The sequence below is a fragment of the Schistocerca serialis genome, chromosome 7 (assembly GCF_023864345.2).
Source record: "Schistocerca serialis cubense isolate TAMUIC-IGC-003099 chromosome 7, iqSchSeri2.2, whole genome shotgun sequence".
Classification (NCBI taxonomy): Eukaryota; Metazoa; Arthropoda; class Insecta; order Orthoptera; family Acrididae; genus Schistocerca; species Schistocerca serialis.
The window spans coordinates 466,530,201-466,543,921 of record NC_064644.1 but is presented as its reverse complement, the minus strand read 5'-3'; the positions used below and the strand labels follow the sequence as shown (position 1 = coordinate 466,543,921).

At 47.4% G+C, this 13,721-nt stretch overlaps 1 protein-coding gene across 1 annotated transcript in view; it reads left to right on the top strand.

The window, feature by feature from the left end:
* Positions 1-13,206, top strand: part of LOC126413149 (uncharacterized) — a 49,541-nt gene extending 36,335 nt beyond the window's left edge. Inside the window, exons 2-3 of the mRNA XM_050083043.1 lie at positions 9,144-9,563; positions 13,034-13,206. Of these exons, the coding sequence (XP_049939000.1) occupies positions 9,144-9,563; positions 13,034-13,206 (593 nt within the window). The remainder of the gene's footprint in view (positions 1-9,143; positions 9,564-13,033) is intronic.
* Positions 13,207-13,721: the final 515 nt, after the last annotated feature.

The following is a 13,721-nucleotide window of genomic DNA, read 5'->3' as shown; positions in this document are numbered from 1 at the left end:
ATGGGACTTAACTTCTGAGGTCCCCTAGAACTTAGAATTACTTAAACCTAACTAACCTAAGGCCATCACACACATCCATGCCCGAGGCAGGATTCGAACCTGTGACCGTAGCGGTCACGCTGCTCCAAACTGAAGCGCCTAGAACCGCACGGCCACAAAGCTGACCCTGAAGCTGTGGTCTGTGGGTCTTGATGGCGCGTCGCAGCTTGTCCAGTGGCAAACAGTAACAATCCAGGTTAATTGTGGAACCAGGTTCCAAAAAGTCAATGAAAATGACACCACACTGATCCCAGAAGAAGGGGGCCATCACCTTTCCGCTTTTTGTTCGTGAAAGTCTTGGTTTTATCTTCCGAGGGGATCCCGGATGACGTCACTCCATGGACTGGGGTCTTTTCTCAGGTTCGGATAAAAGCAACCATGATTCATCCTGGGTAAAGACGCCGTAGAAACACGGTTTCCACTCTTCAGTCGAGGAACCCTCGCACACATTCTTCCTCATCGTTTTCATTTCTCTTGTCAATAAACTAGGCACTCAACGTGCACAGATTTTTCTGCACCCATTGACTGTACCAGTGATACCACACTACCCAATGACAAACCAGTGGTTTAAGCTAGCTGTCGTGTCGTCACATATCTGTCATTTTGGATGATTTGATCAATGGTCTCCTTATTCACATCACTCACTGGATGTCCGGTAGAGAGAAATCACCTTCTTCAATCCTCTGCAATCACCGCTGCATACTGCTGCGATCCACTGTGTCCTCCCTATAAACAGGGAGGAACTTAGTGTTAATCGATGTGGCAGAGTCATCGTGAGTGTTGAAGAGGAACTCCATCACCGACCGTTGTCGCAACCTGTCATCTACTTCACGGTCCATTATGGCTCACGTGCAGATAAAAGGAAATACTTTTATACACCAACTTATAGCTAAATGTTCCAAGTATGTTAACAAAAAATTTCCTTCTCCTCCTGCAATAAATAACAAAATTCGAGACGACTGTGCAAAACTTTTTGAACGCTTCTAAAGCCGGAAATGCATATCCTCGTATTTCCATCTATTGTACTATAAATTTTTTCCTTATTTTGTTACCTGAAGATACGACATTTCTGTCTTTACATATTGTAATTATTTTACTATATATATATATATATATATATATATATATATATATATATATATATACTGTAAATATTATGCCGGCCAGTGTGGCTGAGCGGATCTAGGCGCTTCAGTATGGAACCGTGCGACCGCTACGGTCGCAGGTTTGAATCCTGCCTCGGGCGTGGATGTGTGAGATGTCCTTAGGTTAGTTAGGTTTAAGTAGTTCTAAGTTCTAGGGGACTGATGACCTCAGATGTTAAGTCCCATAGTGCTCAGAGCCATTTGAACCATTTGTCAATATTATTTGTACTTTTACGCATGGTCTGGTCTAGGGAAAACTATGCTATCGAACGCCTACATCGATAGGTTGTGTGGAGAACCAGAGTGTTTAGGATCTTTGGTAGTGTTAACTCTGCCGCATTGAGCGCAGGCACAGGGAGTCTGGCTGGAGTAGCGCGGTGGAGCAGGTGTGTTGTGTTACGCTCCCGTGAGTTGCCGCGCTTTACGGTTCCAGTTTTATTAATTTTATTTTATTAATTTTATTAATAAATTTTATTAATTTTATTAATTCTTTTGCTAAATTAAGCCAGAGTGTAGTGAAATTTATTACTTCTGACAATCATTCAGTTTTCACACAACACGTGTCAACCTTCAGTTGCCACGCTTTTAGTTCTAATTACACTCCTGGAAATTGAAATAAGAACACCGTGAATTCATTGTCCCAGGAAGGGGAAACTTTATTGACACATTCCTGGGGTCAGATACATCACATGATCACACTGACAGAACCACAGGCACATAGACACAGGCAACAGAGCATGCACAATGTCGGCACTAGTACAGTGTATATCCACCTTTCGCAGCAATGAAGGCTGCTATTCTCCCATGGAGACGATCGTAGAGATGCTGGATGTAGTCCTGTGGAACGGCTTGCCATGCCATTTCCACCTCGCGCCTCAGTTGGACCAGCGTTCGTGCTGGACGTGCAGACCGCGTGAGACGACGCTTCATCCAGTCCCAAACATGCTCAATGGGGGACATATCCGGAGATCTTGCTGGCCAGGGCAGTTGACTTACACCTTCTAGAGCACGTTGGGTGGCACGGGATACATGCGGACGTGCATTGTCCTGTTGGAACAGCAAGTTCCCTTGCCGGTCTAGGAATGGTAGAACGATGGGTTCGATGACGGTTTGAATGTACCGTGCACTATTCAGTGTCCCCTCGACGATCACCAGTGGTGTACGGCCAGTGTAGGAGATCGCTCCCCACACCATGATGCCGGGTGTTGGCCCTGTGTGCCTCGGTCGTATGCAGTCCTGATTGTGGCGCTCACCTGCACGGCGCCAAACACGCATACGACCATCATTGGCACCAAGGCAGAAGCGACTCTCATCGCTGAAGACGACACGTCTCCATTCGTCCCTCCATTCACGCCTGTCGCGACACCACTGGAGGCGGGCTGCACGATGTTGGGGCGTGAGCGGAATACGGCCTAACGGTGTGCGGGACCGTAGCCCAGCTTCATGGAGACGGTTGCGAATGGTCCTCGCCGATACCTCAGGAGCAACAGTGTCCCTAATTTGCTGTGAAGTGGCGGTGCGGTCCCCTACGGCACTGCGTAGGATCCTACGGTCTTGGCGTGCATCCGTGCGTCACTGCGGTCCGGTCCCAGGTCGACGGGCACGTTCACCTTCCGCCGACCACTGGCGACAACATCGATGTACTGTGGAGACCTCACGCCCCACGTGTTGAGCAATTCGGCGGTACGTCCACCCGGCCTCCCGCATGCCCACTATACGCCCTCGCTCAAAGTCCGTCAACTGCACATACGGTTCACGTCCACGCTGTCGCGGCATGCTACCAGTGTTAAAGACTGCGATGGAGCTCCGTATGCAACGGCAAACTGGCTGACATTGACGGCGGCGGTGCACAAATGCTGCGCAGCTAGCGCCATTCGACGGCCAACACCGCGGTTCCTGGTGTGTCCGCTGTGCCGTGCGTGTGATCATTGCTTGTACAGCCCTCTCGCAGTGTCCGGAGCAAGTATGGTGGGTCTGACACACCGGTGTCAATGTGTTCTTTTTTCCATTTCCAGGAGTATATATGTGCATTAATCTTTCATTTTCAGTTATTACAGTAGTTGTCCATAGGACTGGCGACCGTAATTTTCCCCAAATCTCAAATATCTAATTAACGCCAATTAATTGTTAATGTAACGACCGCAAATTTACTTTCTTTATTAATTTTACCCTTTTCTCTAAATTAATTTCCACCAATTTCATTTGCATTTTTCCTTTCATTTAGACGTAACCCTTTCCTCCCTCTTTACCGACAAATTAACTTCGGTGACGATTGCTTTTCCCAAATTTCCATTAGGTGCACGCGGTTTAATTTTTCACTGTCATTAAGGTCGATAAGTGATGGGGGAGGTTACACCCTCTTTGTATTGCGATTTTTTCAATATCGTTAGCTGTTGTAGTTCTCCCGAAGCATTCCACATGTGGTCCATGGAACTGGAGTAGCAGGAACGCAGACACTAGTTCGTTAGCTGAATGTGCCCCTCGTCCCGGTCACGCTTTGTCATGCATAAAGACTCACTCAGGGACGAATGCACTCTTGGAAAGATGCACATGGGTATGCAGTACACTGTCATAATAACGTTTATCAGCGAGTGTACCGTATTCGAAGATTAGCTGCGTTACCAAGCGCAGAGGGACTGGAGCAACGCTTAAAGGGCTCGCGGGCTTTTCTCGGATGGTAACAGATTCAGTCTGCGTAGTGATTCTATAATTAGCCTCACGTGGTGAGAGGTGACAATACGTAATTCATCCAGGGACATTGTCGATCATGATCGTTGTCGTGGTCAAGAAGTTATTGTGTGGAGAGGCATAGCTTTGGATGTGGTAACTGATCTTCAAATCTTCGGAGACGGCACGCTCACCGACCAACGTTAATGCGACACTGTACTCCTTCCACATGTGCGTCTTTTCAGGAGTACGTTGGGCCCAGACTTCACTTTTATGGATGACAATGGGTGACTGCATCGAACGACGTATGTGGGGAGTTTCTGTAACGAAAGGATATTCGACGAATAGACAGGCCTGCCCGTTCCCCCCACATTAATCCCATGGAGCACATGTTGGGCGCACTGGAGAGACTTACCGTAGCACGTTTAGTTACACCAACGACCATACAAGAGCTGTGATCTGCCATGTTGCAGGAATGGTACGCCCTAACACAGGAACTCCTTACCGACCTCGTGACCAGCGCAGCAACACGTAAAGAGCATACAATGCTCTTCATGGTGGTTGTTATATCCTAGCCAGTAATGCCACCCGAGCCCGCTGCCAAAAGGTTGGCAGCATCAAAGTCCGGACGCCGTCAGCATAAGCAGCGCCAGCGAGACAGGAAATCGCCGCAAGTCTGCGCGCGCCACCGCTGGCTTCTGGTTTCTTAAGCGCTGGAGTCGCGAGCGCTAGGACAGTTCTGTATTCGCCGCTCAGTTGTATACTCGACACCGAATTGTGTACTTGCTAGTCAGTTGTGTGTTCATCGCAGCAGAGTTGTTGTTTGTTGTCAGCCGACGCTGACCTAGCCCCTCCGACTCGAACTAGACAGATCTCTGTAGACACGGAGTCCACTACTGTATGTCTGTATCTTCGTTAATAAAGATAAGTACCGACTTTTATTTAATCAGAGTGTTTGGGTTTTCATCTTTGTGTTCACTGTTCCAGCGGACCGGTCGGCCCGCTATTAAAAGTGTGGCGGTGACTTCGTAAGCCGTTTCTACAGCGAATTGCTTGTCGCTACGAACACCGCCACAAAACTGGCGACGAGGACTTCCGAACTCGTATGCAGGGCTGGTTCAACTTGTTTCTGGTTATACTAATTATAGCGATAAAATTTTGGGGGCTGGTTTAATTTGTGTTCACTATGTCTGCCGACTTACAACAGTTGATCTTGTTACAGAGTCAGCAAATACAAAGTCTGGTGGAAGCAATCGCCAAACAAGCGGCTAATCCTCCAACACAAAAGGAACAAGCACAGGCAGGAATCCTGCCTCGGGCATGGATGTGTGTGATGTCCTTAGGTTAGTTAGGTTTAATTAGTTCTAAGTTCTAGGCGACTAATGACCTCAGAAGTTAAGTCGCATAGTGCTCAGAGCCATTTGAACCATTTGAACTACTTTGTAAGTTGTTCCCGGAATCCCAGCCAGAAGCTTTAGACTATGACGTTGTTGTTAACAAGCTTGCTGAGTATTTCGAGTCGCGAGTTCATGTGGCAGCAGCCAGATTCAAGTTCTTCAGATTAAAGAAACTGCCACATCAATCTAATAAACAGTGGTTAACAGATTTACGGGGCCTCACCCGTCAGTCCCGATTTAATTGTGTGTGTGGAGCTTCCTACAGTGATGTCATGTTACGAGACGCTATTACTCAAAACATTGCAGATTCTCGTATTCGTGCTGCTATCTTAAAGTTGCCTGACCCGTCATTAGAGACTGTGATGAACATCATTGAAGCCCAAGATACTTTTGACTATGCTGAGTGTGAGTTAGATCAGCCATGTATTTCTGAAAATTGCCTGTGCTAAGCAAGTTATGTCACGCCCGCGGCCCCACCGGCAGAGTCAGACTGTAAACACTAGCCGGCCGCGTCATGTTAAACACATTCGTCAGCCGCGTGTGCAAAATGATAGAGTTAAGTCTTGCCCTAAGTGTGTTCTTGCTCATCCTCGTGAACGTTTCCCGTTAAGAACCGCGGTTTGTCACTTTTGTCAAAGGAAAGGACACATCCAGACTGTTTGTTTGCGTAAACGCAAGAACAATTCTAGTGCTGCCCAGCCCATGGATATTCATGTTATTCGAAGCCAGCCCGCCCAGAAGGTCGCGTTTAAAGACTCTTCCACGGTTCGTGTGGGTAATAAACTTGTTCGCAATAAGCCACCGACCCAGCCCTCTGCTATGCGACCCAAGCGTAATTCAAACGCTGTAAAACGTAATGTACAGACTGCAAGTGAAGCAGGAGTTGTTGTTCCACCCGCCCAACCCACGAGTTGTCGTAAGCAGCGAACACGCGCTAAACGCGCTGATTTTGTGTCTTCCGCCTCCAATGCGCCGATCCAGAGACAGTGTAATAAACTATTTGTGAAGCTACGTATCCAGGATAAGACCTTCAATTTTCAATTAGACACTGGTGCGTCTGTGACTCTCATAAATAGTGCTACGTATGCGGCTATCGGCCGCCCTAAACTTTCAGCGGCAAAACATTCTTTGGCTACTTATAGTGGAGAACAAATTCCTGTGTTAGGTGTATGTAGCGTGCCAGCCACATTCCGTGGCAATACAAAAACAGTTTCATTCACAGTGCTCCGCGCTACAGACAGTGTAAACATTTTCGGATTAGACTGTTTTGACTTGTTTGGCCTGTCTATCCAAGACAATGTGTTGCAAATTAATTCTGTTGTTGTTCCTCAAGACAGCATAACCGATTTGTGTAAACGATACAGTGACATATTTAAAGACGAACTAGGTTGTGCTGCGAACTTTGCCGCTCATATTACGTTAAAAGATAATGCTCAGCCTCGATTTTGTCGTGCTCGTCCAGTGCCTCACGCCCTCCGGGCCCCTGTAGAAGATGAACTTCGTCGTTGGCAAAACAGCGGTGTTATTCAACCCGTTTCAGCGAGCCAGTGGGCTTCTCCCTTAGTTATTATAAAGAAAACGTCTGGCAAGTTACGTTTGTGTGCTGATTTTAAGTCGACAGTTAATCCTCAGACTGTCATTGATTCTTTTCCTTTGCCTAGACCGGACGAGCTGATGGATAAGTTAGGGGAAGCTCGTTTCTTTTCCAAAATTGATCTCCGTGAAGCATATTTGCAATTGCCCCTCGACGAGCAATCACAACAGTATTTTGTCATAAACACGTCGTTGGGGTTGTTCCGTTTCCTGCGTTTGCCTTTTGGTTGTGCGTCAGCTCCAGCTGTTTTTCAGCGTTTTTTGTCACAACCTCTGGCTAATGTGCCATCGTGTTGCAACTATTTAGACGATATTGTTGTGTCCGGTCGGACGCCTGCTGAACATTTCCGTAATTTGGAGTGTTTGTTTACAGTGTTGTCTCAGGCAGGCCTACGTTGCAACATCGATAAATGTTCATTTTTCCTTACGGAGATGGAGTATCTGGGACATGTTATTAATGCTCAAGGCATTCATCCCTCCCAGTCACATTTAGCAGCTATTCGTGATTTGCCCGCCCCTCGCAATCTGCATGAATTGCAAGCAGTTCTTGGCAAATTGACATATTATATTAGGTTTATATCTAATGCATCACAGATTGCGGCACCGTTGCATCGTCTCCGCCGTAAGAATGTTCCGTTCGTGTCGTCAGCTGATTGCCAATCAGCCTTTCAGCAGCTTATAGAGGCTTTATTGAATGATCGTTGTCTGGTCCATTACGACCCTAACAAGCCTCTGGTGTTAGCTTGTGATGCCTCTTCTTTCGGCCTCGGTGCTGTGTTGTCTCACCGAGTCAGTAACACCGAACGTCCTATTGCGTTCGCATCTAAATTGCTAAACAAAGCTCAGTGTAATTATAGCCAATTGGACAAGGAAGCGTTGGCTATTGTGTTCGGTGTCACAAAATTCCATCACTACCTCTATGGTAGACCATTCTATTTGGTAACAGATCACAAGCCCCTGACGTCACTGTTTCATCCGTCTAAACCAGTTCCTCAGCGGACAGCTCAGAGACTACAACGTTGGGCTCTTTTGTTATCACAATACCAGTATGAGATACTGTATCGCCCTACAGCTCAGCATGCAAACGCTGACGCGCTTTCTAGATTGCCGATTGCCGCGGATGATGTCTGCGATTCCTCTGACGACTCTTGCCATCAGATTGACGCCGATGAGCATCAATCCCTCTGGGATTTTCCGATTGATTATCGTCAGGTGGCACGTGAGACAGCTACGGATCCTCATCTGAGTTTACTATTACGTTTTGTTCAACGTGGTTGGCCGTCCAAGGCAAAGGACATATCGGATCCTGTGGTTCGTCGCTATTATCCGCAACGTCATCTGTTGTCTGTTTCGCACGGAGTTTTGCTGTTACGCACCGAGAATGACCAGCTTCGTGTAGTGGTTCCCCAAGTGCTCCAATCCAAGGTCCTCGACTTGTTGCATCAAGGTCATTGGGGAGTGGTCCGCACCAAGCAGCTTGCCCGCCGTCATTGTACATGGATCGGCATTGATAAGCAGATTACGCAGATGTCTACAGATTGTTCGACGTGTGCCGAACACCAAGCTGCTCCGCCTCAACGCTATTTTGAGTGGGCACGCCCTGCCGGTCCCTGGCAGCGAGTACATATTGATTTCGCTGGTCCATATTGGAATTCTCGTTGGCTCATCGTGAAAGATGCATTTAGTAATTTTCCGTTTGTTGTGCCCATGCAGTCTACAACGTCTGCACAAACTATACAGGCGTTGACTTCAATTTTTTGTATTGAGGGTCTTCCAGAAGTTTTAGTGTCTGACAATGGCCCACAATTTACCTCTGCTGAATTTGAAAGTTTTTGTTCTGCCAATGGCATTCGCCATGTTCTTACTCCGACGTTCCACCCTAAATTGAATGGTGCAGCGGAACGTTTTGTACGCACATTCAAGGATCATATGGACCGCCTTCGTGCTACGCACTCTCGTCAGCAGGCCCTCATCACGTTCCTGTCGTCGTACCGGACCACGCCACGCGACGGCCCTTCGCTTGCGGAGCTTCTCCACGGCCGTCGTCATCGCACCCTACTACGGTTGTTGCACCCCCCGGATCGACCCGCCGCTTCTGAGCATCGCACGCGTTTTCAGCGCAACGACGCCGTTTTTTTCAGAGTTTATCACGGTCGCCGTCGTTGGGAACGTGGTACCGTGATACGTGTCCAGGGTCGCGGTTTCTATACTGTTCAAGGTGCTACTGGGGTGCACAGGAGGCATCAGAACCAGTTGCGCCGCGCTGGCCGCCCGGATTCTGCCGCTCGTTCTTTGTCCACAGATTTGGTCCGCGGCGGGTTCCAGCCGCGCCTTCCGACTTCGCTGCCGCCCCCAGGGCAGCAGCAGCAGCAGCAGCCATCGCCGCTACCACGCCGACAACCCGTCCCGTTGATGCCTCCCGCGCAGCTTCATCCGGGAGCTCCCCTGGTGGTCGCTCCGGCGCCTGCGGTCCCTCTTCAGTCGCCACCGCCTTCGGAGCTGATGGACGTCGACCCCTCAGCCGGGCCGCCTTCCCAAGCGGTGGCTGTGCAGCCTGTCCTGCAGCCGCTTTCCTTGGGCACCCCCAAGGAGTCTGACACAGCAGCGCCTTGTCCGGCTCCCACTCAGCAGCCGTCGACGCAGCGTCAGGAGACGCTGCCTCTCTTCGTGGGTCCCGACGCCCCGTCGCGCCCAGTGCCAGAAGCTGCGCCCGTGGTCACAGGCGTGCACCCTGACCTCGGTTTTCAGTCGGTGTTTCCCGAGGCCCCGCGCAGCCAATGCTGGGGTGCGGACCGGGGACTGCCACCGACAACAGTCTCCGCCCCGGTCTCTTCTGCTACGCCTGCGGCCAGACCCCTCCCCCGCCGTCGACGCTCGCCACGTCATTACTCAACGACGGTGCGGCGATTTGGGGGGGAGGAGTGTTATATCCCAGCCAGTAATGCCACCCGAGCCCGCTGCCAAAAGGTTGGCAGCAGCAAAGTCCGGACGCCGTCAGCATAAGCAGCGCCAGCGAGACAGGAAATCGCCGCAAGTCTGCGCGCGCCACCGCTGGCTTCTGGTTTCTTAAGCGCTGGAGTCGCGAGCGCTAGGACAGTTCTGTATTCGCCGCTCAGTTGTATACTCGACACCGAATTGTGTACTTGCTAGTCAGTTGTGTGTTCATCGCAGCAGAGTTGTTGTTTGTCGTCAGCCGACGCTGACCTAGCCGCTCCGACTCGAACTAGACAGATCTCTGTAGACACGGAGTCCACTACTGTATGTCTGTATCTTCGTTAATAAAGATAAGTACCGACTTTTATTTAATCAGAGTGTTTGGGTTTTCATCTTTGTGTTCACTGTTCCAGCGGACCGGTCGGCCCGCTATTAAAAGTGTGGCGGTGACTTCGTAAGCCGTTTCTACAGCGAATTGCTTGTCGCTACGAACACCGCCACAAAAGTGGTCATACTATCTACTGAGAATCATGTCTCGCCATTCCTAAAGCACAGGGGACAACCACAACTCGCTGTGAATTCGTTGTAATTCCTTTCTTTGCATAGAAGTGTTATTTCCGTCACTGTCATCGCGCATATTTTTCAACTACCTTTTGTAGTTCTTTCTATCTATGGTACAGGTTGCATCGGGCTATGTCAATTTGCAGTGACACATCATGAGAGATCTAAATCGTTCAAATGGCTCCGTGCACTATGGGACTTAACATCTGTGGTCATCAGTCCCCTAGAACTTAGAACTACTTAAAAATAACTAACCTAAGGACATCACACACATCCATGCCCGAGGCAGGATTCGAAACTGCGACCGTAGCAGTCACGCGGTTCCGGATTGAGCGCCTAGAAGCTCTAGACCACCACGGCCAGCAATGAGAGATCTGCTTGAGTCGTTAAGTTTTGCGCTCCAGTGTGTTTCTCCGGTTCTTAAGCCTTCCAGCGTAAGGCCATTTTTCAAAGGAACTAAACGAAAAAAGACATTGAATAAAATTGGAAAGAGCGTACTATTGAGAAACATGTGACCAATACGTACGGGTAATATTACGAAAACAGCAGAAATAGCACCTCCAAAAATTCAACTGTTGCATAGTATCACGATGAAGTTACTTACATGAAGCGTAAGTGCAAACCGCCTTACGTGTGGCGATGTACGTATAAGGACAGAGGCTTTGCTCCACTTTACTAACGTATAAAGCTGGAACTGTCTTGCAAGGAATACATATCTTCGCACTTCCAAAAGTAGTAAATGTACAATTTAAAATGAACAGTTTAATATCATACGTGTACACTTAAATGTTATTTCATTGGTTGGTGCAGGAATTCATAGAAGGGTCAGGCCCCAGGTTCAACATGACTTGGAGCTGACTACATCTACATTTATTTCACTAAAACATTTAAAATTTTCCTTTACAATAGAATGAATCGAAAAGCCAGTTAACAGCAAACAATTACAGAGCTCCAGAAGGGCTTAAAACTTGCTTTGAAACGTATCCTCTTTTTAAAAAAAATTACTACAAGATTAACATCAATAATCACACAGCCCCAGAATGCTAGAAATTTATTTTAAAATTCTCTTCTAAGAAATTTGCAACAAGATCAAACTTGCCTTGAAATTTTTTAAGTATTACAGGAACGTCAAGATCAAAACAGAGCCCAAGAAGACTTAGAATAAAGTAAGAAAGAAAACATTTTAACAGAAACTGATCAACGTATTTTACAATTCTCCCAGAAGGATTTAAGAGAGTAAATGCCCCACTTCAAAACAAGTGGGCCATCGTGGTGCCTATCATGTATACAGCAAATCTAAAAACAGTTACACCAAGGAGGACAGTAAAGGCTTAAGCGTTTGGTAAATTGGAAATAATTCGAAATATATATATGTGATTAGCTAAGCATGAAACAGAGTATAACTTCATGAAATGTATTAACAGTCTGATGTCTTGAAACCTTCCTATTTGCACAATTGAAGTTTCATTCTGGGAGGGGAAGGCAGACAAGGAGAAAGTTAACGAGGAACGGAAAGTTGAGATGATCCCAGGGACGGAGCCTTGCAACAACCATGAGAATTTAAGTGACCAACGACTCGCAACCGCAACTCGCCACGGGATGGTGGTTCCAATGAGGTCCTAGTACCGGTCTCCGATCAGAGCCTTGCCCGCTAGCTCTCCTGTCTTCGAGTCGGCCGGCTGGTGAGGCACACCGGAACGATTTGTTGACCGGTCGGACAACCAGGAACTGTGTCAGCGTACAATATGGCTAACTAGACTACTCTGCAATACCGACAATTACATATCAGTGTTATGTCAACTTAGACGTTAACTACGTAAAACATAATACTAATTCATCTCTTGAACCTTCTGCAAATTTGTTCTCTTAAAAAAAAAAAGCGCTTAAATAAAGGGTTATAAAACTTAAACCCAAGAAATAATCAAAGATAACTGCACTGAAACTATTATTTGCCTCCGTAACTGTGAAAAAAATCTGTACTGTATATACTGACGAACATTTCAACATGTGCGTAATATTTAATGACAAGAATAATTCAATGTAATCTGCAAGTCCAGTACTATGACAGCGTTACGGTTGACTGCTCGTTCAACAATTTCACCAAATACAAATACTGCACCTTTTCAACTTAGGGCATTCATCAACAGTAAACAGCATCTGCTACATGACAGCCGTCTCCCTGTGCCGCTGTGTCTAACGAACGCACCACTGGATGGCCATTGTAAATCCAAACGTCAATTTAAAAAAAAAAAAAAAATCATTTAAAAACTCGGCGCAACAGTTGCCCTATCTATCCCACTAGGACTCCCATTAGTTGGACCCCTTCACAGATCCACCAAAAAACAATACCACGAGCAACTGAAAAAATACTAAAACCTATCACTGTGCTGAAACAGGCACGAACCGCAACTAATCAGGGGCACACAGAAATCAGAAGCGTAGACGAGACTCAGTGCACGTCGTCCGCTGAGACTACCGACCGAGCAACCAATGGTCGTTCCTGATGAAATCACTGACGACGAAAAAGGCTTGAAGTGAAACGCCAACTGACAGCTTGTTACCAGGAGATCTCTTCTAAGGACAGCAACACAATAGGCGGCGGCGGCAATACACTTTCGATAGAAAACCAATAGCGATCAGCCTCTCATGGAACGGAGCCTTTGGTCACTTCCCGCACCATCGTCCCGACCTCTCCAGGTAGGAATCCCAACTTCCTCTCAGGGCTGTCCAAACGAGATGCGAACGCCGCGAAAATTCGGCCCACCGGCCGCGACACGGCGGCAGCGCCGCCGGACAACCAGAGGAGAAATCAAGCAGAGGACGTCGCCTGGAATAGAAATCAGTATGAGACGACGCGCTTCTCACACTAGCGGGTAAGTGTTCACTTACTGTCTAACATGTACTTATAATTTACTTGATGTAAACATTTTGTAATACGAGGGTCACTCCAAAATAAATGCACACTATTTTTGTAAAAATACAGTTTACATTTTTACAGTGTGTAGATACATCCTTCCCGCTTGTTTTCAAACTTAGTTCAACCTGTTCCCGTGAGTGGAGCCATCACAACATGTCTTCAAGAGAGCTGCTACACTTGACGTTCGTCAGAAGCAACGTGTTGTCATAGAATTCCTGTGTTGTAAAAACAAGACAGTGGGAAACATCCACAAGAGGTTGAAAAGAGCTACGTTTGGATAGGGGAAGGAAGTGTTTGCAGAATACTGAAAGTGTTGGCATTAAAAAAGGTTTGCGCCAGTTGGGTCCCCTGGATGTTGACAGTGGCTCACAGAAAAACAAGAAAAACTGTATGAAGTGAACTTTTGGAACAGAACGAGAATGGTGGAGATGAATTTCTTGGAAGAATTGTGACAGGGGATGAAACATG